At 42.5% G+C, this 21,162-nt stretch overlaps 1 protein-coding gene across 1 annotated transcript in view; it reads right to left on the bottom strand.

The window, feature by feature from the left end:
• The window catches only part of GRIK3 (glutamate ionotropic receptor kainate type subunit 3), a 335,350-nt gene that overhangs the window by 131,805 nt on the left and 182,383 nt on the right, over positions 1-21,162 (bottom strand). The window contains exon 2 of the mRNA XM_084816223.1: positions 3,448-3,624. Coding sequence (XP_084672349.1) covers positions 3,448-3,624 — 177 coding nt within the window. The remainder of the gene's footprint in view (positions 1-3,447; positions 3,625-21,162) is intronic.

Genomic DNA, 21,162 nt, shown 5'->3' on the forward strand with positions numbered 1-21,162 from the left:
GTACTCTCCACACAGTCTCACCTTCCCATTAGGCTTTAATACCGGCACAATGGGCGTAGCCCACTGGGTCTGTGTAACTGGATCTAGCACACCTTGCTTGATGAGATGCTCAAGCTCTTCTTTAATTTTTTCCCACAATGCAAAAGGCACATTCCTGGCTTTCATGCACATTGGTGCAATAGATGGATCCAGATGGAGTGACACTGGATTCCTGTTGTAGTCTCCCAATTCTTCAGACAAACCCTTGGAAATGTATTAACAATTGCTGCAAGCCGACCTGTAGTAAGGGCGTGAATTCCTTGAACGCTAATCCCTATTGATGAGAACCACTTTCTCCCCAAGAGGTTTTTCCTCTGCCCCTCCAAAATTATAAGTGGAAGATTCCCTTGGAAGGAGCCATACTTTACATCTACAGTGTAGCATCCAACAATATTGACCTTCTTTGCATAGTAATCATGCAGAATGCATGATGGACTTGACAACTTTGGAGCAAGGGTCCCAGAAAATATGTGCTTAAAGGTGTCTCTGTTAATTAAGGATACCCCAGACCCCGAATCCACTTCCATTTTGCACTTCTGGCCATTGATTAATACGGTTGCATACAACACAGAATCATGAGGTTCTTTGCCACAGACTTTCTGAATGTGATATAGCTGTTGAGTTTCATCACCCTGTGGATAATCAACCCCATGAGACGCTAGGTGGAGTGACTCCTTGTTATAGTTCCTGGCCTTGTGCTGACAGGCTTTGAACAGCAGACTAGCTCAAGGTGACCCTTCTTCTTGCAAAACCTGCACTCAGCATCGTTGAATCTGCACAGAGAGCGCTGATGTGGTCCTCCACAGCCTGAGCAGGAACAGGTAAACCAGGGCCTATCTGCAGATTTTATGGAGGGTACATTTCTTGTGCCTGTTGACCTTGCTGCCCAGAATTCTCAGCCTGCTTCCTCCAGATGGCATTTACATCATTTGCATCTCTCTTGAGTTCTGTGACATATAGCGATGCAGTCTCACTGCCAGATGCCTTTTCTTGAGCCATTGCAAATGTCAAGTTTGGCTTGGACAAGAGGCATCATCAGAAACCCCACAGACAAGGCGACCCCTCAACATATCCTCTAGAAAATCCCCAAAGTTGAAGTGTTGAGAAAGATGATGAAGTTCTGCAATATCCATGGCAATATCCATGCCCTCTCCAGGTTGCTGCATTCGTTTGTGAAATTTAAATCTCTGCACAATACCTGAAGGATTCGGTGAGAAATATATCTTCAATAGTCCTAAAAGTTCATCAAATGTCTTAGTTTTGGGTGAGGCAGGAGCAGTGAGGGAGCTTATTATGGCAAATGTCTGCGGCCCACAAACAATTAAGCTCGCTTTTGTTCAGCATTAGCTGTCTTATTTGCTTCAAGATAAAAGAATAGCCATTCTGCATAGGAATCCCAGGAAGCAGGTTGACTAACATCAAACTCTTCTATATGGCCAAGAGCAGCCATTTGGATTTTAATTCTCTTAAAACACACACACACAGGAGTTGCTCAAGTTCTTAAGTGGGTCTAGCTGACTGCTTACCACTTAGCTATGTAAATGGATTCACAGTCCTTGCTGGCTGTACAGCTCTCAGAATCCCATCTTTGTTGCTATGGATGTACGGATTCCCCACCATCCGTTCTGGTGGGGAATCCGTGGGGGGGGGGAGAGGCAATCCATTCCTCCCCCCCCTGGAATCCTCTGGAGCGGCTCCACTCCACGAGGATTCCGGGGGCTTACCTTGCCACCTGCCAGCCAGAGCCGTTCACCTCCGTTCACCTCCTCCCTGCCAATTGCCATTTCTTTTTCTTTTGGAAAAAAAATGGTGATTAGCTGCAGCAGGATGTGCCTATAGACTTATACACAAATACAGCCATGAATCTTGCGTATAAGTCTATGTGTCCATAGGCTTATACACAAGATTTATGGCTCTATTTGTGTATAAGTCTATGGGCACATCCCGCCAATTGCCATTTAAAAAAAAAAAGAAAGAAATGGCGATCGGCAGGGAGGAGGCGAATGGCTCTGGCCGGCAAGAAGCAGCCGAGTGCCGTTCCGCCTCCAATCCTCCTGGAGAGGAGGTAAGTGGTGCCGATCCGCTGCAGATTCCTGAGGCCAGATTCAAAAGAATCCAGCCTCATTTGAATCCGTGGCGGATTTCTCCAACATCCCTATTCATTGCCAAAAAATGTTGTAGTGGTAAAAGGAATGAATGCGGGAATCAGTGGGCCCCAAACACAACTGTTCTTTATTCAGCACACACGGAAGTGGGGGCTTAGTAGAAACTCCACCCACTGCTGCTGCTCCCCATTCTACAGGAGCTGCCAAGGTCCAAGAGCAATAACTAACCCACACTCCCCATAGAATACATAACAGACCCCTCTCTCCCCATCTCTTCTTTCCCTCAACTCCCCATCCCACTTGCATTCTCTCTTACCAGGCACCTCTCTTTTCCACCTACCTGTCTCAGACTCCAGCATCACACTTCTTATTCTGCCTTCTCCTTTCAGCCCCCCTCCCCATAATTTTCCCACCTCCTGAGTCTTCTTCCATGTCAGCGTTTCAGTTCTCATAACTCTAGGACTTGTGAGAGTTGTAAACTCCAGCCGAAGCCCAAGAGCCAGAGCAAGAACATCTCATCCTGGGTAGCTTCTTTTCCTGAGCAGCTGAAACGTTCCCAAATGTCCTGTGACATCATACCAACTCAGCCAATCAATCTCTGGCTGCCATAATACAACACAAATGGCCAACACCTTTGTTTGAAATATTCTGTTGCGGTTGAGTTGCCTATATTATTTAATTCTCCTTAAACTGCAACACCTTATTGAAAATTAATCAATTAGGGCTTGCTCTTCTTCATTTTTCTTTTTTAAATCAGCTTGCATATCAACATATTGGAAGGATTCTTCACCAGCATGAATCTCCTTTAGCCATTCACTTTGCATCAAAACTATTGCAGGTGGCAACCAGCATGAGGACTTCAGAAAAAGAAAAACAAAGGAAGAAAACATGGCTCCTGTCCTGGGGCACTACAAGCAAAGGCCTGATCAGGCCTATAGCTGGAGAAGCACAGTAAAAAAAGAAAAGAAAAGGGGTGTGTGTGCTCTTCTCTGGTGTTGCTATACGTCCAGAAATGATGGTCCCCAGGGTAGCATCCAGGTGGGTTCCACGACACCTCCTGACCTTGCTCCCTCACTCCCACAGGAAGCAAACCACTGAACATTCTTCATGGGTTCCATAACACCCTTCAGGCCGACTGAAGAAAGGCGATAGAAATGGATGAAAAGGACGGAATTTTAGGAAGCACTGAGGCGCCAGTGAGCCCCCAAATCCTGTCAGGACAGCCAAAACTGAACCTCTTGGCCCACGAAGCCCTCAACTTCACAGGACCGTAAAGCTGTGTGGGAAGCTGCTCCCTACTCACCCTTCTTAGTGGCTTCAAAGCTATCGTGGAAGTGTATCCTCTGGATGTCATAGGTTAGGGTTGTGTTGGGCAACAAAGTCCGATTCCTATTGATGATGTTGGCAGAGAATCGGAAGGCCTGCTCCTCAGCGTTCATGATCTGGGCATTTGGGCCATCTGCGTATTCAAAGATTCCTCCTGCAAGAAAATGACAGACTGTCACCACCGACCAGTCAAGCATGCTCAAGTCAAAGCGCAGATTGCACCTTGAGCACCATTTCGTATGCTTTGTGTTACCAGAGGTGCATATTTGATGCATTAAACATAGAACTGGTGAAGAAGAAACATGCATCCTGCACATGTGGCAGATGTGTGTCAGAGAGACAGAACCAGCCATATTAGGGATGGATGAATCTGCCAAATGCATTTTTGGCCAGTTTGGTGGATTTCCGCAGGTAAAGTCATTCTGTCCCATTTCTGCTTTGATTTGCAAACAGTATTTTTAAAAATCAGCAAGAAAATATATGCATTTTTGTACACAATTTTCCAAATGTATCCATTTTTAATGCACATTTAAAAATATATATGTATCCTCCCCTCTCCCACCCTGGCTGATGTGATGTTGTGCACTCTTTCCCCTAATATGTGCATTCTGTGTGCGCCATTTCTTAACATATGCTTTTTTGTGCATATTTTAAAATTGCTGAACTTAGTTCAACATTCGGGAAAATGCAGATTTTGGAGTGCAACTGTGTTCTGGTTTGTGCGTTGGTTCAGGGAGTGCAAATTAGGTATGTTCACCTCAAAATGCAAACCAAATGAAATTCTCACTTAATTTATATGGCCTAGATACACGTCTATAGTGTGTTTGGGAGATTCACATCCACGACCAGCGTCAAGGGTAGGTCTGGTTGAGCACCAGCCAAGGGCCCACACCCCAGCAGGGGCTCCCTGACCAGAGCCCCCTGCAGTTGCTCCTCCTCTTCACCACTGCAGCCTGCTTGTTCCCCGGCCTCTCCCTCTGGCCCAGACAGCAGTGGCAGTAAGAAGGAGGAGCAGATGCCATGGCCGACTCACTCACTGGCTCTTGGCCTGGCAAGCAAGCGGGAGGAGGAGCAAAAGGGGCTGGTGACCATGATGGTGAGGGGGTGCACTCACTGAGGGGGGAGGGGGCCCATGGGGGGATGTCTTACCCTAGGGCCCTCCGAAACCCAGAGCTAGCACTCTTCCCTTCCCCCAACCTATGCACTTCATATGTTCTGTGTTTACCATGACAAATATCAGTGTACCTTCCACGTGTCCATGCTGCCACACAAAGTGTGAAGTGGCTCAGGGAAGGTGAAACTTTCCACCTTGCTTCCCATTCCTGGAGTAAGAGGCCACATCTTTGCATATTCATCTGCATTATCACAGTAACTCAGCCAACCACCCTTCTTCAATCGGAGCTTAATTGAACTCCTTGAAGTCTGTTGCAGGGAGGTGGGGAGAATAGGTGACACACATCTGGGTATGGACTGGAAACTCTGATCAGTTACCTGAGCCAATGCCAGTCCAAAACGTGAGTTTTCTTTCTTCATTGAATGGATGGAGACAAAGCAGTATTGGATGTAGCATGTCAATGACGTATAGGACATCAACAATGAAGAATGGGAGAACTGGTCAACCAGGGGCGTTGCTCGGTTCTTATAAGATCCGGGGCACAGGCCCATAACACAAATTTGCATGTGCATATGTCCGAGTCTAAGCGCACCTCCAATATATATATAGATATATATGTGTGTGTGTGTGTGTTGAACATGTGATGTGCTTGCATGTGTGTATGTGTGTGTATACATAAGAAGGGTGTATTGACGCCCCCACCCCACTTCAACTCAGACCCTGATTCAGCGTTTTGGAAAACATCCCGCTTCTGCTCGGGCCAATTTGTAGTTGGCTCAGCACCAAACCTGAGTCAAGCTTTGGAAAAATGAGACCTCATGCTTCCTGTTGACTACCGTGGGAAATTAGGGCGGGGGAAACTGTAACTTTTTTCTCTTGGTCAGAACTGGATGATAATTTCAGGCATAGTAGCCCCCTAGAAGGGGATTACACTTGCCCAATCTCAGAAAAATAGGTGCAGGGTTTGTGTTTTGATTTTCTTTTAATGGGAGCAGTCAATTCCTTGGAAGAATTGGATAAAAATTTCAGGATTCATTGCCCCATCAGAGGAAATCATGTCTGCCAAATTTCAGAATGATAGCCACAGAGGTTTTTGTGCAAGGGTAGCCTTGACATTTTGAGGTCTCCAAAAGAGGGCATACTTATCTCTGACCATTGTTCTGAAAATTACAGACAGCCTAGACAGCCTTCTCCTTAAGTAAGAAACCAGCAAAGTTTCAGAAGGATAGGTACAGCAGTTCATGTGGAAAGAGAGTTCTCCAATTTGGGGGAGGGAGTGATTTGCTTTCCCTTCCCTTCACCCCCTGCCCCCCAATAGTTTTGGGTAAATTTGTATGAAAATGCACAAGTAATTAGAGGTGTCCCCCAGGCAACCCCCCCCCCCTGCAAAGTTCATGAAGGATACACATGCATGCAAATTTAAAATTACTAGAATGTATTTACATTTCACCAATGTTAGCAGCAGGGAAACATGGGTGGGAAGTGCTATTGCACTCATGTCCTGCTTGTGGGTTTCCCATGGGCATCTGGTTGGCCACTGTGTTAACAGAATGCTGGACTAGATGGACCTTGGTCTGATGCGGCACAGCTCTTCTTATGTTCTTAAATACAGAGTGCCTCTGAGCATATACAGGATGCTTTTCTTTCACCACTGAGCCCTTACATTCTCCCCCTACCATGCAACCATCCCTGCTTATCCTACCATCCTCCAGCAACTCTCCATAAAAAGATGTCTTGTTTTGTGCAACTCCTCTCTACCTCCTCCTTGTTATGCACAAGCTCTCATTGTATCTTCCTCCTCATAACTTCAATTGTGCCAAGACTTCACCAGGATTCAGCCAATGAGTCTGTTCTCAAAACTAGAGTTAAGGAGAAACTCTGAGCATGTAGTAAGCATGTACTAAGTGCCTTTCCGTCACTACTGAAGCTAGAGCTCATGCAAAATGGGGGAAAAACCCCACACACAAATGACAAAACATGCATAGGATTGAGTTGAAAGGGTAGTCAATTCATTAGTCTGGAGTTGGGTAGACACTGTATTAAGCCTGCAGTACCATGCTCACAACTCAGGACTTATTTCTGAGTAAACATGCAGAACATCCGGGTTCAAACCTCCCTGCAAAAGTAACTTGTGCTGGAACCCTATGAACATTTTCATGAGAGTAAGCCACATTAAACATAATGGGGCTTCTGAATAGGCATACATAGGGTGTTTCTACATTAAGCAAAACCCCCGCAAAACTCCACATCCTTTCCGGAGCTTCCTGCTTTCGGCTGCTTTGCGGGATTAGGAAGGGCTCCTTTACAGGGCAGCCCCTGGTTTGATCTGAGGGAGTGCCTCCCTCCCTCCTTGGCATGTGTACAAAGGAGCGGGTGTGTGTGTCTTGTTTTCCTGCTTAACCTCTGCTGTACCGTTTTCTCACAGCCCCCAGGAAATCTCTGACTTACTTCTGAGTAGACATAAAATGTAAGGCTGTGCATGGACCCTCCAATCTGCTTCAGACCCCCTTTGATCCGACTTGGATCCAAAGCAAGATTCGGATATCCGAATTGCACGGTTTTGGTGTTTTCCCATTGACTTGCATGGGAAATGACGCAAATGGTCATAACGTTTTCAGTTTTTAGGATACAGACATGAAATTTGGGGAGGTCTCCACCACCCTGGAGAGGAGACCACCTGCAAAATGTCAGACACTTTGGCCCAGTGGTTTTAGTGCTAGGTCGAGTTAAAATCTGATGTTTTCCACAGAAACTCTCAAAGCAAAGAGCTGTCACTTCTATTGTTTCCACAGACATGCTTGACACCTGGGCCCCTCCCAGCCCCCCTTGAGGGCATCCCACTGGCCAAATTCCAGGCACTTTGGCCCACTGGCTTGTGTGCAAGGCGCTGATGAAATCTGAGGTTTTCCAGGAAAACTCCCAAAGCCAAGAGCTGTAACTTTTCTGCACCTCTGCCCTGGCCAACACCCCGAAGATGCCTCATATTGCACTGGATTGCTTTGCCACACAGTGGAGTGTTATTGGGATAAGAAGGTGATTAATATAAAATACTAGGTGTCTCATGATTTTTCAACACTGCCTTGAAATTTGGACGTACGATGTTGGTGGAAAAACACCCTAACATGTACCCACCCACCCACATGGATACAGACACACAAGAGCTAAAGAAAAGAAGAACTACCTAAGCAATGATGGGTGTCTTTAATTTATTGTTTTATATTTCATGTTTTTTTATGGAAGGCAGGGTAACTTCAAGAAATACAGTACAGCACAGGCAGTAAGATAAGAGCCTAGATAAATCAAACAAAAAATTTAAAAGCCCCTTCTTTTATTTCTGTTTTGGGAGTATCAACACAGAGAGAAGACACAGATAGCTCAGCACAGAGGGGCGGGGGAGCAAACACTATAGACTGCTATAATGTTCCTTTCTTTAAGAATTTAGAAAGATAAAAGTAAATGCCTGAATATGAGTTAAAATCGGGGGGGGGGGGGGAGGAACATGCCCAGCCAGAAGTCAATGTCTGCTTTTAAAAATTGAAACAAGACTGAGTTTTTAAAAATCTAAAAGAGACAGAGTTGATGGAGAAAAATGACAAGGAAATAGAATGGAGAAAGCAGAAGTGACAGTCGAGTGACAGCCTTTTCCGGAGTCCAAAATCGAGATAAGCAAACAAACACAGGAATGGCAGGGGAGGGGAGAGCGTAGCAGCAACAACTCAGAAAAAGCTGTTAGTTTGAAAAATTATGGAAAGGAGAGATGAATCAAATACAAATAACAAACAAGTCAGAAGTAGAAGGAAATAGGAGAGGGCAGCTGGAAGAGGTGCTGCAAAAGACACCGTCCCAAAAGGGACAGAGTATAAAGGAGCGAGGAAACTCTCCCAGTACAACCAAGCTGTTTCCTTTTAATTTAAAGTTTGAGGAAAGCCTAATGGCGATCAAAATAAAATGAATTGCAACCCCTGGGAATGCACGACCACACACACACACACTATCATCTAACCACACCAGCCCTCTCCCAAAGACACAGCGCAATAACCGAACGCAGCCTTTCACCAAAGTATATATACAGCCTTTCTCCACCTCTCTCTGATCGGAGACTGCTGGCGTTGGTGGTCAACTATTCTAAATGTATGTGAGACTCTGCCCTCCTGGTGACCTTGCATCCCTTCCACCACCATCATATAGGGTGTCCCGTCCCTACAACCCACATTTCACCCCATTCTCTTCTGCCTCCTTACCACTCTGCCCCCTAACAAAAGTGAAGGACAGACTCCCCCCCCCCACACACACTCTTTAACACACTGTCTACTGGGCATACAAGTCCTTGTGAGGTTCTCCTCCCAAATATACACAAATTCTTCCACATCTCTCACTTTAGCTTAAAAACTGAAGAACAGTCCTGCTGGATTAGGCTAAAGGTCCATCTAGCACAGCATCTAGGAGCACCCAGATAGATGCTGCTGGGAAGAAAAACCTTATCCAGAGATAGACTGCCTCTGAACAAGGAGGTTCCATTTAGTTATTATAGGGTCAGTATGGAGGCAGCTTTGCTCCCCCCTCACCTTTCCTTACTGGGAATGAGGCCTTCACAAACTGGATGGGGTGGCCTGGTGGTCCAGATTTAGCTCAGAGGCCAAAGTTTCTAGATCCATGATCTACTGGATCACGCCATATGCTCTCAAATAAGTCCATAAGGTTGGTGAGACAGAACTTCCTTTTGCAAAAGCCATACTGATTCTTCCTCAGCAAGGCTGGTTCTTCTATATGTTCTAATTACCTTTAATAATGCTTTCCGCCAATTTAATAATGCTTTCTACCAACATAAACTAGCTGGCCTGTAACTTCTAGTCTCTCATCAAAAACAGTCTATGTTAGGTTAGATATTTCACAACCTTCCAACAAAGAGGGCAATTTTAGTGATAAGTTACATGTTCATCATGTTAGTTACATGTTCATCATGTTGTAGAACACTACAAGCGAGAAGGATCTTGGAATTGTTGTAGATCACAAGTTCAATATTAGCCAACAATGTGATGTGGCTGCAAAAAAGGCCAATGCTCTTTTGGGCTGCATTCATAGAAGCATAGCTTCCACATCCCGGGAAGTACTAGTCCCCCTCTACTCAGCACTGGTTAGGCATCTGGAGTACCGTGTCCAGTTCTGGGCACCACGCTTTAAGAAGGATGCAGACAAGCTGGAGAGGGTTCAGAGGAGGGCAATGAAGATGATCAGAAGACTGGAAACAAAGCCCTATGAGGACAGACTGAAAGAACAGGGCACATTTAGCCTTGAGAAGAGAAGACTAAGGGGAGATAGGATAGCGCTCTTCGAGTACTTGTAAGGTTGTCACAGAGAGGAAGGCCAGGATCTCTTCTCGATCATCCCAGAGTGCAGGACACGGAATCATGGGCTGAAGTGACAGGAAGCCAGATTCCGGCTGAACATCAGAAAAAACGTCCTGACTGTTAGAGCAATACGACAATGGAACCCATTACCTAGGGAGCTGGTGGGCTCTCCCACACTGGAGGCATTCAAGATGAAGCTGGACAGCTGTCTGTCAGGGATGCTCTGAGTTAGATTTCTGCACTGAGCAGGGGGTTGGACTCGATGGTCTTGTAGGCCCCTTCCAACCCTAGTATTCTATGATTCTATGATTAACAAATTTGCATTTGCATTAAGAACCCTTGGATGGGTGCTATCTGAACTTGTTGACTTGTTAATTTTTTAATTTGCTACTAAGCCCAATAATCTCTTGTCACATCTGTTTAAGATGTCCTCCCCAGAAAACCAGTTCAGACATGGGTGTCCGGTCCAACATCTTCTGCAGTGAAGATGGATGCAAAGAAGTTATTCAGCTTCTCTGCAATTTCCCTGTGTTCATTTAGAATTGCTTTTACTCTTTCATCATTTTAAAGTCTGCTTCTGGTGTATTTAAATTGTTTTAAGTTATTGTTCACCTTAATGTTTTTAATGACATCTTTTCTCAAATATGATTTTTTGCCAGCCATGTTTTCAGCTTCTGCTCTGTTTTTCTAGAGTTTGTGCTCTTTTTTGTTCTCATGTGGGCCTTGAGCTTTCTTGAGTCTGATCATTCATAATATTATTTTAAAAAGAAAAACAAAACACAACAACAACAGAAACACACAATACACATACACTAAAATATCTCTTAAGATGGTAAGATATCTACCTTTGGCTCCCCTTATACAACAAATGCTCATTATTATTCTCTACTTCTTATCTTAGTTGTATATCATATATTGAGTTCACAGACATTATCTAATTTCTCTCCCAATTTTAACAACAAAAAAAGAGAATTAACCATCGCAAAGTTCAAAATCCACATACATAGATATCATTTTTCTCTATTTCTTGTACAAATACAAGACAAGACAAGAGGAGACAAGAGGAGGCTGGGGGATGTTGACCTGGTGTTGAATGGGGTACGGCTACCCTTGAAAGACCAGGTCCGCAGCCTGGGGGTCATTTTGGACTCCCAGCTGTCCATGGAGGCTCAGGTGTCAGCTGTGAGCCGGACAGCGCTGTATCAACTCCATCTGATACGGCGGCTGCGCCCCTTCCTTCCCGACCATCTGCTCCCATCGGTAGTACATGCCCTGGTCTCCTCTCGTTTAGACTACTGTAATGCGCTCTACGTGGGGTTACCCTTGAAGACGGTTCGGAAGCTGCAGCTGGTACAGAACGCAGCGGCTCGCCTGATTAAAGGCAGCCGCCGGCGAGATCACATCACTCCAGTGCTGAAGAAGTTGCACTGGTTACCAGTTGTTTTCCGGGCCAAATTCAAGGTGTTGGTTTTGACCTTTAAAACCCTATATGGTTCCGGCCCAGCCTATCTTAAGGAGCGCCTCAAGCAACACCAGACAGGCTGCTTAACAAGATCAGCCTCGGATGGCCTTCTCCCTGTCCCATCAGCCAGGACAGCTAGACTGGTGGGGACGAGGGAGAGGGCCTTTTCTGTGGTGGCCCCCACTCTGTGGAACTCCCTCCCTAGGGAACTCCATCATGCCCCCTCTTTAATGAGCTTCCGTCGTGCATTAAAAACGTGGTTGTTCAGGCAGACATTTGGGGTGGGTTAGGGTATTTAAAAAAAAAAATATGGTAAAATTTTATTGTTTTAAATTGTTTTATGGTGGGTTGTACATCGCCCAGAGTGGCTGGGTGACCAGTCAGATGGGCGATTAATAAATTAAATAAATAAATAAATAAATTCTATAAAAGGTTTCCAATCTAACATACATTTAGTTGTTGATCCTTCTTTCATTATAATAGTAAGTTTTGGAATCTCTGCCAACTCCATCATTTTCATGATCCACTCACTCACAGTTGGTATTGTTTCATTCTTCCACTTTTGTGCATACAATAACCGTGCAGCCGTTGTCATGCAGAGAAAGAGGGTCCCCCCCCCTCTTTTACATGTTTATCCGTTAGTCCCAATAAAAAAGTTTCTGGCTTTAATTCTATAGTAGTCTTTAATATTCTTTGAGCTAAAGACTGTATTCGTTTCCAAAATATTTTAGCTTTTTTACAGGTCCACCATAAATGATAAAACAGTCCCTCGTGATCTTCACATTTCCAACATTTTCCAGAAACACCTTTATACATTTTAGACAATTTAAACGGTGACATACACCATCTATACATCATCTTATAAAAATTCTCTTTAGGACTTGTACATAAAGTAAATTTTAAATCTTTTCCCCACATACTTTCCCACTCTTCCATTGATATATTATCACCAACATTTTGTGCCCATTTTATCATACAGTCTTTTACTTGTTCATCCTCTGTCTCATACCTTAACAGTAATTTATACAGTTTAGCAATAACATGTTCATCATTTGTACACAGTGCTGTTTCAAACTCAGATTCTGTTTGTTCAAATCCACCATTTTTCTCATCTATTTTAAACCTTTCTTTAATTTGCAAATATGAAAACCACTGACATACATAACCTTCTTTCAATATGTTTTCCCCTGATTTTAACTTATATTCCCCTTGTGACAGTTCCAGTAAATCATTATATCTTATCCATTTATGCGTGCTGTCAAATTCTCTTATACGCATTGCTTCTTGTGAAGATATCCAACGTGATATTTTTTGATAAAGCTTTAATTTATATTTATTCCAAATTCTTAATACAGCCCTTCTTATATAATAATTATTAAAATCTACATTCACTTTTGTTTTATCATACCACAAATAACCATGCCACCCATATCTCAATTCATGTCCTTCTAGTTCTAAAAGTCTTCTATTTTTCAACGTCACCCATTCCTTCATCCACATCAAGCAGCAGGTGGAAAAACAGGTTTTAAAATCTGGGAATCCCAAGCCACCTCTTTCCTTTGCATCTTGTAAAATTCTTATTTTAACTCTTGGTTTTTTTGCTTGCCATATAAACTTCGTTATATCTCTCTGCCACTGCTTAAAAGGTAAATCCGATGTAATAATGGGTATCATTTGAAACAAAAATAACATTCTAGGTAATACATTTTTTTTATTGTTGCAATTCTTCCCAGAAGTGATAGTTGTAATTTTTCCCATTTTAATAGTTCTTGTTTGATTTCATTCCACACTTTAACGGAGTTATTTTGAAAAAGCATACAATTCATATTTGTCAAAAGGACTCCCAATATTTTACTTTCTTTTCAATTTGGAAGCCAGTCTTATCCATCAACTTTTTTTTTTCTTGAACATTCATATTCTTTGTTAAAATTTTTGTTTTCTGTTTATTAACTTCGAATCCTGCCACTGCTCCAAATTCTTTTAATTTTTTCATTAAAATTTCAATTCCCTTTAAAGGTTTTTCCAACATAAATACTAAGTCATCTGCAAAAGCTCTTAGCTTATATTTCTCCTTTTTAATCTTTATTCCTGTAATTCGATCATCTTGTCTTATATCTTTGTTCAATAATTCTAAAACCAATATAAACAGTAGCGGTGACAATGGGCAACCTTGTCTTGTTCCTCTTTGTATCTCACAAGGTTTAGTCAAATCCCCATTTATAATTATTTGAGCCTTTTGATCAGTATATACCGATTTCACTGATTTTATAAAGTTTTCTCCAAAGTCCAGTTCTTCTAAAGCCTTAATTAAAAATTTCCAGTTGAGTTTATCAAATGCTTTCTCTGCATCTAAAAAGATCAGAGCTGCTTGTTTTTCTGGGTGCTTTTCCAAATATTCCACAACATTCAAGACCGTTCTTACATTCTCTCTCATCTGTCCCCTTGGTAAGAAACCACTTTGGTCCTCACATACGGACCTGCAATATTTTCTTGAGCCTTTCTGCCAACATCGTTGCAAATATCTTATAGACATTGTTTAATAATGAGATTGGTCTGTAGTTTTTTGTCGAAGTTAAATCCTGTCCTTCTTTAGGTATTAACGCTATATATGCTGTTTTCCATGTTTCTGGTATCTCCCCCTTTTCTAAAATACTGTTCATCATATTTTTCAACGGTTGTAAAATTTCTTCTTCACACTTCTTATGATATAATCCTGATACTCCATCTGGTCCCGGAGTTTTTCCCAATTTAATTTTTTTTATTGCTTCCACCATTTCATTTACTGTTATTGGGCAATTCATCATTTGTTTTTGTTCCTTAGTAATTTTTCCAAAATTTTGTTTATGAATATATTTATCCATTAATTCTGGGGAGATATCCTGTCCTTTTTACAAATTTGAATAATATTGATAAAAGGCTTTCTGGATTGCCACATTATCGGTTAATTCTAATCTGCTTTCCCTTATTTTCACAATTGTTTTCTTTTCTTTTTCCTTTCTAAGTTTATAGGCTAACCATCTCCCTGGTTTATTAGCAAATTCAAAATTTCTTTGTTTTAAAAAGTTTAATTTTTTTTGCATATCCTGAACTGTTAACATCGACAATTGTTGTTGGAGTAATTTAATCTGTCAGAGGACACTTGCCTTTCCCATTTTTTTCTTTAGGAATTCTTCTTTCTCTTTCATCTGTTTTAGAATATTTTGTACCTTCTCTTCTCTTCTCTTCTCTTTTCTTTTCCAGTTGCGTGTTTTGTTATATAAAATAACCTCTCATATAGGCCTTACTTGCATCCCATACTTTTCGGTTATTCCCTTGTTTGTAGCAAGCTCTTTAGTTGTCAAAATCATATAAATCCTTGAAAAAAAAATATGTCTTTCTGAAAAATATGTATATTCTTTGGAGTTTCCATTTTTATCTCTCCATACATCTACTAAGGCCAAATTATCCATCAATTCAAAAAAACTTTTAGGTAACTTCCCTTGATTACGCTTTATTTTTTTCTCCAATATTCTATCAATTTGAGGTGCAATCACCCCATTCCAATCTCCCATTAAACACCAACTGTCAAAGGTTAGATCCACGAGTTTGGAAAAGAGATCCTCATAAAATTCCGCTTTGTGGTCATTAGGTGCATAAACCCCTAAAATCGACATTGATACACCATTCAGTGTAATTTTAACTCCCAGAAAACGACCTTGTTCATCTGACAATACCAATTCCGGTCCCAAATGTGGCTTAATATATAAAACTACTCCATTTTTCTTTTTTCAGCTTGCAATTATAAACCTTTAACCTAATTTTTTATTAATTAAATATTTGGTATCTTCTTTCTTAATATGAGTTTCTTGTAAGCATATTACATCTTGTTTCAATTTTTGTAAATAGTAAAATATTTTCTTTCTCTTTTGAGGGGCATTCGCCCCATTAATGTTCCAAGTTAAAAATTTATAATCCATTAAAAAAAAAAAAAAAGATTAAGGTACATTCTTAATTTCCACTTGTTGCGCCCCGAGTGCTGTCCTCTTCTTTTACATCAGGTTGTAGGTCTGTCCAATCTTTTCCATAAGTTTGAAGGAACTGAGTTCCTTCCTGAGTTCAACTTAAATCTCTGTGTAAGAGAAGACCACACCTTCTGGGAACTCCCATCTAAACATGATCTTTTTCTGTTTCAGGATTGTTGTTAAAAATCTCTCTTTTTCCTCAGAAATCTTCCAAGAATTTCTTTCATGATGATAATCTCTTTGCCCACCATCTTCAATTTAGTTTTATAATGTTTCTGGAGAATTGCATCCCTTGTAGTTTTCTTTACAAAATGGACAATAATATCTCTGGGTAGACCTTTTGTTTTTGCATATGTCGAATTCAGTCCATAAGCTTGATCTATTTCCATTTCCATGATTTTCTCTTCTTTACTCAAAAAGGCCGCTATAGTCTTTACCAATTCCGTTCTGAGGTCAGGTTCTGCGCTGCCAAAACTTTCTGCGACCCCTCTAAAACGTAACGAATGTTCCTCATCTTTAAGCTCAAACCAAGCTAAGGCATCCTGTCACGTTCTAACTCCGTAGTTACAATTTCTGCATTATTTTCCAGTACTTCCACTTTGTCATTATTTTAAATTCTTCTGTTCTTTGATGTAATGCATCATCTAATTTCTTAAATTCTTGTCTCAATTCTTCCTTCGTGTCTTTAATCTCTTCCTTTACTTCCAGTGCTTGCCTTTCCATCCATTTTTCTATACGTTGTTCAAAGGTGCCCATCCTCTGTTCTAAACATTGTTCAAAAGTGCCCATCCTTTGTTCTATGCATAGTTCAAAAGCCTCCATCTTTTTGCTTATAGCATCTATAATATTCTGTGTTTGTTCATCCAAGGCCATATTTTGTATATCTTTTGTATATAGGCTTTTGTATATAGGCTTCTGCTCAGGTGCCTCTTCCTTGCTTATAGATGTTGCTTTCACCGATAATTTTGTAGCTCCCGTCGGAGTCTCTTTTAGAGAGCCTTTCCTGGATTTCGTATTTCTACTTAATTGTTCTGTAGGCATCTCCCAAGTATTCACTCTACTATGAGTTGTTCTGATATCCTTTGCCGGTTTATCCAAATTCATAGCTCTCATTCAATTATCTTCTTCATTACTTCCTTTATAAATTAATCTACCTGGATATCCAGTAAGTTATTGATCCTCCAATGCCAAAAGAGATCTCTCTCAGTATCAATAGGAGAAAAAAAACAACACAGAACATGAAAAGAAGAAAGATTTTTCATAAGCTGTTGATTTTTTAACATCCAACAGGTGTCAGCAATACTCCTTCTTTAGTCAGCCCAAAAGTTGATATTATTCCAGCCTATTCCAGGCTTTCTGCCAAAGATTTAGTTATTTTGACTTCGTCGCTTTCTCAAGGTCATGCAGAAGAAAAAAGTAACTGGACAAAAACATAGCTTTCAGCCATATAAGTTCAAACATTAAAACCTTCAAACACTGATTGAAAGAAATAGTAAGTTAATTAGACTGTAATATTTATTCAAAAATGCAAACAGTCTTAGTACTCTTTCTTTTTTCTTCTTTTGAAAGGACCTTTTGAGCTAAATTCACTTTGTAAAAGTCTGCAACTCCTTGATTTTAATTCAGGTTAGATTTATACAACTGCCATACTTTCGCTTTTTGCTGTGTAAGTGGTGCTCACCGGTAGCTTAAGTTTACAAATACTATCTAAGATTGGAGCACACCCTCCTTATATTCTCTTAATTAATTAAGAGTTTCAAAACAGCATTTCAGTAGGTGTTTATCTCCGGTGACTGACCTTAGATTTGAGCCCCTTTGCATCCTCCACAAAGGCAGCTGTTCTTCTAAGATTTCATCTGGATGGTACTGCAGGCTTCCCCTTATTTTCCAGGGGAAAAAAAGGTTTCTCAGTCTTTTCACAGCTGTTTGAAAGAAGCTACCTGAGGAGCCCTGTAAGTCACTGCCAGGATGACATGACTCCTTACTGGAAGTCAGCTTTCTTGAGTCTGATCATTAAGCACACTGTCATTCTCTTGGACTTGTTGGTATCCTTCCTAACCTGTGATACATATTCTAGCTGATGTTTTCAATAACATCCAAGAGTCCTGGGGTGATTTGACCATCTTGACTTTACTTTCCAACTTCCCTTCATGATTTGTTTGTTTTTTAGAAGTTTTTAAAAATCAAATGTGACCATGCTGGCTTTTCTGGGCAACTTTCCACTTACATGTTTGCTGAATTTCATAGCACTGTTGTCACTGTTCCCAATTGGTTGGGCACCACTTATATCTTGCCCCAGGGGGGTGTCTCCATGGTCGATTTGCTGTGAGGTGGCTCCGTTTCAAGGTCATTCAGGGCACATGACATCATGGCCACCCCACAGCCATCCTGGAGCTTTTCATGGATAAACCGGATTTCCTGACACTACTTTTAAGTCCGATTCTTTTCAGAATCAGAGAACCGCGGAGTCAGGTTCTCCGCGGTATAGTTGTTGTGTGCTCCAGGGATGTGCCTTTCACCATGACCCTGGTCAAGGGGTATTTCCTATCCCTGTGTTTCCTGTCCTGTGTTTTCCAGCACAAACCAATTAGTGTCTACTTAGAAGTAACTAAGATTTGTCAAAAACAAGTCCTGCCAGACTCATCTGATCTCATGTTTTGATCAAGTCGCCTCCCTTGTGGACCGTGGGAATGCTGTAGACATCATATACCTCGACTTCAGCAAAGCTTTCGACAAAGTGCCCCATGATATCCTGATGAGCAAACTAGCTCAAAGTGGGCTAGATGAAACAACGATCCGGTGGATCCACAGTTGGCTACAGAACCGAACTCAAAGAGTGCTTATCAATGGGGTCTTCTCAAACTGGGGAGAGGTAATGAGTGGGGAACCACAGGGCTCAGTCCTGGGCCCAGTGCTCTTCCACATTTGTATTAATGACTTGGAGGAGGAGGTGCAGGGAATGCTGATCAAATTTGCAGATGACACAAAATTGGGAGGGATAGCTAATACTTTGGAAGACAGAAACAAAATTCAGAGTGATCTGGATAGACTGGAGCGCTGGGCAGAAAACAACAGAATGACATTTAAATAGTGATAAATGCCAAGTTCTGCACCTAGGAAAAAGAAACCAAATGCACAGTTACAAGATGGGGGATACGTGGCTCAACAACACTACAAGCAAGAAAGATCTTGGAATTGTTGTCAATCACAAGCTGAATATGAGCCAACAATGTGATGTGGCTGCAAAAAAGGCAAATGCTCTTTTGGGCTGCATTCATAGAAGCATAGCTTCCAAATCCCAGGAAGTACTAATTCCCCTCTACTCAGCACTGGTTCGGCCTCATCTGGAGTACTGTGTCCAGTTCTGGGCACCACACTTTAAGAAGGATGCAGACAAACTGGAGAGAGTTCAGAGGAGGGCAACAAAGATGATCAGGGGACTGGAAACAAAGCCCCATGAAGACAGACTGAAAGAACTGGGCATGTTGAGACTTGAGAAGAGAAGACTGAGGGGAGATATGATAGCAGTCTTCAAGTACTTGAGAGGTTGCCACAGAGAGGAAGGCCAGGATCTCTTCTCCATCATCCCAGAGTGCAGGACACGGAATAATGGGCTCAAGTGACAGGAAGCCAGATTCCGGCTGAACATCAGGAGAAACTTCCTGACTGTTAGAGCAATACGACCATGGAACCAATTACCTAGGGAGTTGGTGGGCTCTCCCACACTGGAGGCATTCAAGACGACGCTGGACAGCCATCTGTCAGGGATGCTCTGACTTGGATTCCTGCGTTGAGCAGGGGGTTGGACTCGATGGCCTTGTAGGCCCCTTCCAACCCTACTATTCTATGATTCTATAACTCCCATTGTGGTCAGTGAGGCTTGTCCCCTGAATGTGCACTTCAGAATTTACAGAGATCCTCCTCAACTGAAATAACACATTTTAAAGCACGAATTCTCAAAAGGCTATGAAGCGCTATCTCGAAGCTGTGATTCTCTGTTGTTTGGTTTATTGCCATTTGGAAATAACTAATTCAGAGCTTTGATCGTGCACAGGCTCAGCATTGGGTTAGGAAGGGGGTTGCTTTCCCATCCCTGTGTTTCCTGTCCCTGTGTTTCCCACCACAAACCAATGTGTGTCTACTCAGAAGTAACTCCCATTGTGTTCAATGAGGCTTTTCTTTGATGTTTACTTCCTTTCTTTTTGGAAGTAATTAATTCACAGCTTCGCTTCTTTGCAGCATCGGGAGCTTCAGGGGAAAGGGGATTAGAAAAAGGGCTGGTTGGAGCCAGGGTGCTTCAAGTATTCACAGGGTTAAGTCTCCTGAAGGCTTTGAAGCACTTTGCCAGCTGTAAGGGAGCAGTTAATGCGGAGTTATGCTGGATTGCAGCATCCCAAACTTAAATGGAGGGAGAAGGATCTCCAGCTGTGTTTCTGTAATGTTTCGTGCTGAAAGAAAGTTGTTAAAGGGGGGGAGGGGGAGAGAGAAGGAGAGTGTTTTTGTTGAGACACAGGAGGAAACCTCCCAGGTTTTTATTGAAGGAGAAAAGCGGGAAGAGCCTGGACGGGGGGAGGGGGGGACTCTCTTACTGGTTGAGCAGCCCCTGCCAGTCAGATGATGTTCACTCCAACCCTCCACTTGTGGAGCCCCGCGCAGACCAAAGCTGATTCCTAGGAAAATCCGGATAATCCTCCATTTGCTTCTCCTTCTGCTGTCGTGGAGAAACCCCCCAGGTCCTGGGCACCAGTCAGGATTGCATCCCCCACCCCATCAGTTCTATTTGCAATTGTTCTGTGGGACAGTCATGTAAGGAACCTAAAAATGTAAAATTTCACAACTATTCAACCTTGCTCAACTAGCTTGCTTCCTTGGGGTGCTTAAAATATTCATGAAGATGCTGTGGCAGCACAGTTGCTCAGCTAATGACTTGGGGAGGTAACAGGCGGGACATGATCCATGTAGTTTCCTTGTCTTCCATAGTAGTCAAGTTCTTCCCCAGTCCTTTTATGTTAGGCTCGCTTTTCCCCTTTTTTGCCCACTCTCCTCAGATTTGCCTCCCAAGTTCAGACAAGCGGAAACTTCCTTCTGAGCAAGCGCAGGGGAGCTATTCAGGCTGCTGAAGTGTGCACACCGTGGAGCACCGGCTTTTTGCTGTTCTGAAGTTGTTAATGCCATTATCTCTCCCAAAGGCAGAGCAGCTCATGTCACAGCATTGCAAAGTTTTTCTTGGCTCCACATCTTCCAGGCTTGTTTTCGATTCCCCACAGAGAGCCTCTCCAATCAAAGCACCAGAACCCAGGCAGAAATCACGTAATTGTATTGCCTTGTTTCAGAGATGTTGGAACAATCTTGTGTTTTCCTTCCCTCCCTATCTCCTTGCTCTCCCTTGGAGCAGCAGAGAGGGACCTAAACCAGGCACTCTCTGATTAACAAGCAACTCAAAATAATTAATGGATGAATGAAATATGCAAATGCAGCCAGGAACAGATGGATCCCCTGATTCATTAGCAGAAAGCAAGCCTCCCTTTTCAGTGTCAGGAGAGCTTGTCGGCTGCTGTATCTTAACACTGCCGGATCCTTTGCAGCTCTCCAGGCACTTCATTAGATTTTATGGATTTGCATTCCACTCCTACTTCCTCCAGAAGAACACAGGGAGCAGGACATGGGAAGTATCTCTTTTTATCTCTAAAACATTTCTGTGAAGTGGATGAGACTGGGAGAGCGTGACTGACCCATGGCCATCCAGGTTGCTTGATGGCTGAGTGGG

Source organism: Heloderma suspectum, chromosome 10 (assembly GCF_057233095.1).
Source record: "Heloderma suspectum isolate Gila_16-S chromosome 10, 16-S_ref, whole genome shotgun sequence".
NCBI classification, from domain to species: Eukaryota; Metazoa; Chordata; class Lepidosauria; order Squamata; family Helodermatidae; genus Heloderma; species Heloderma suspectum.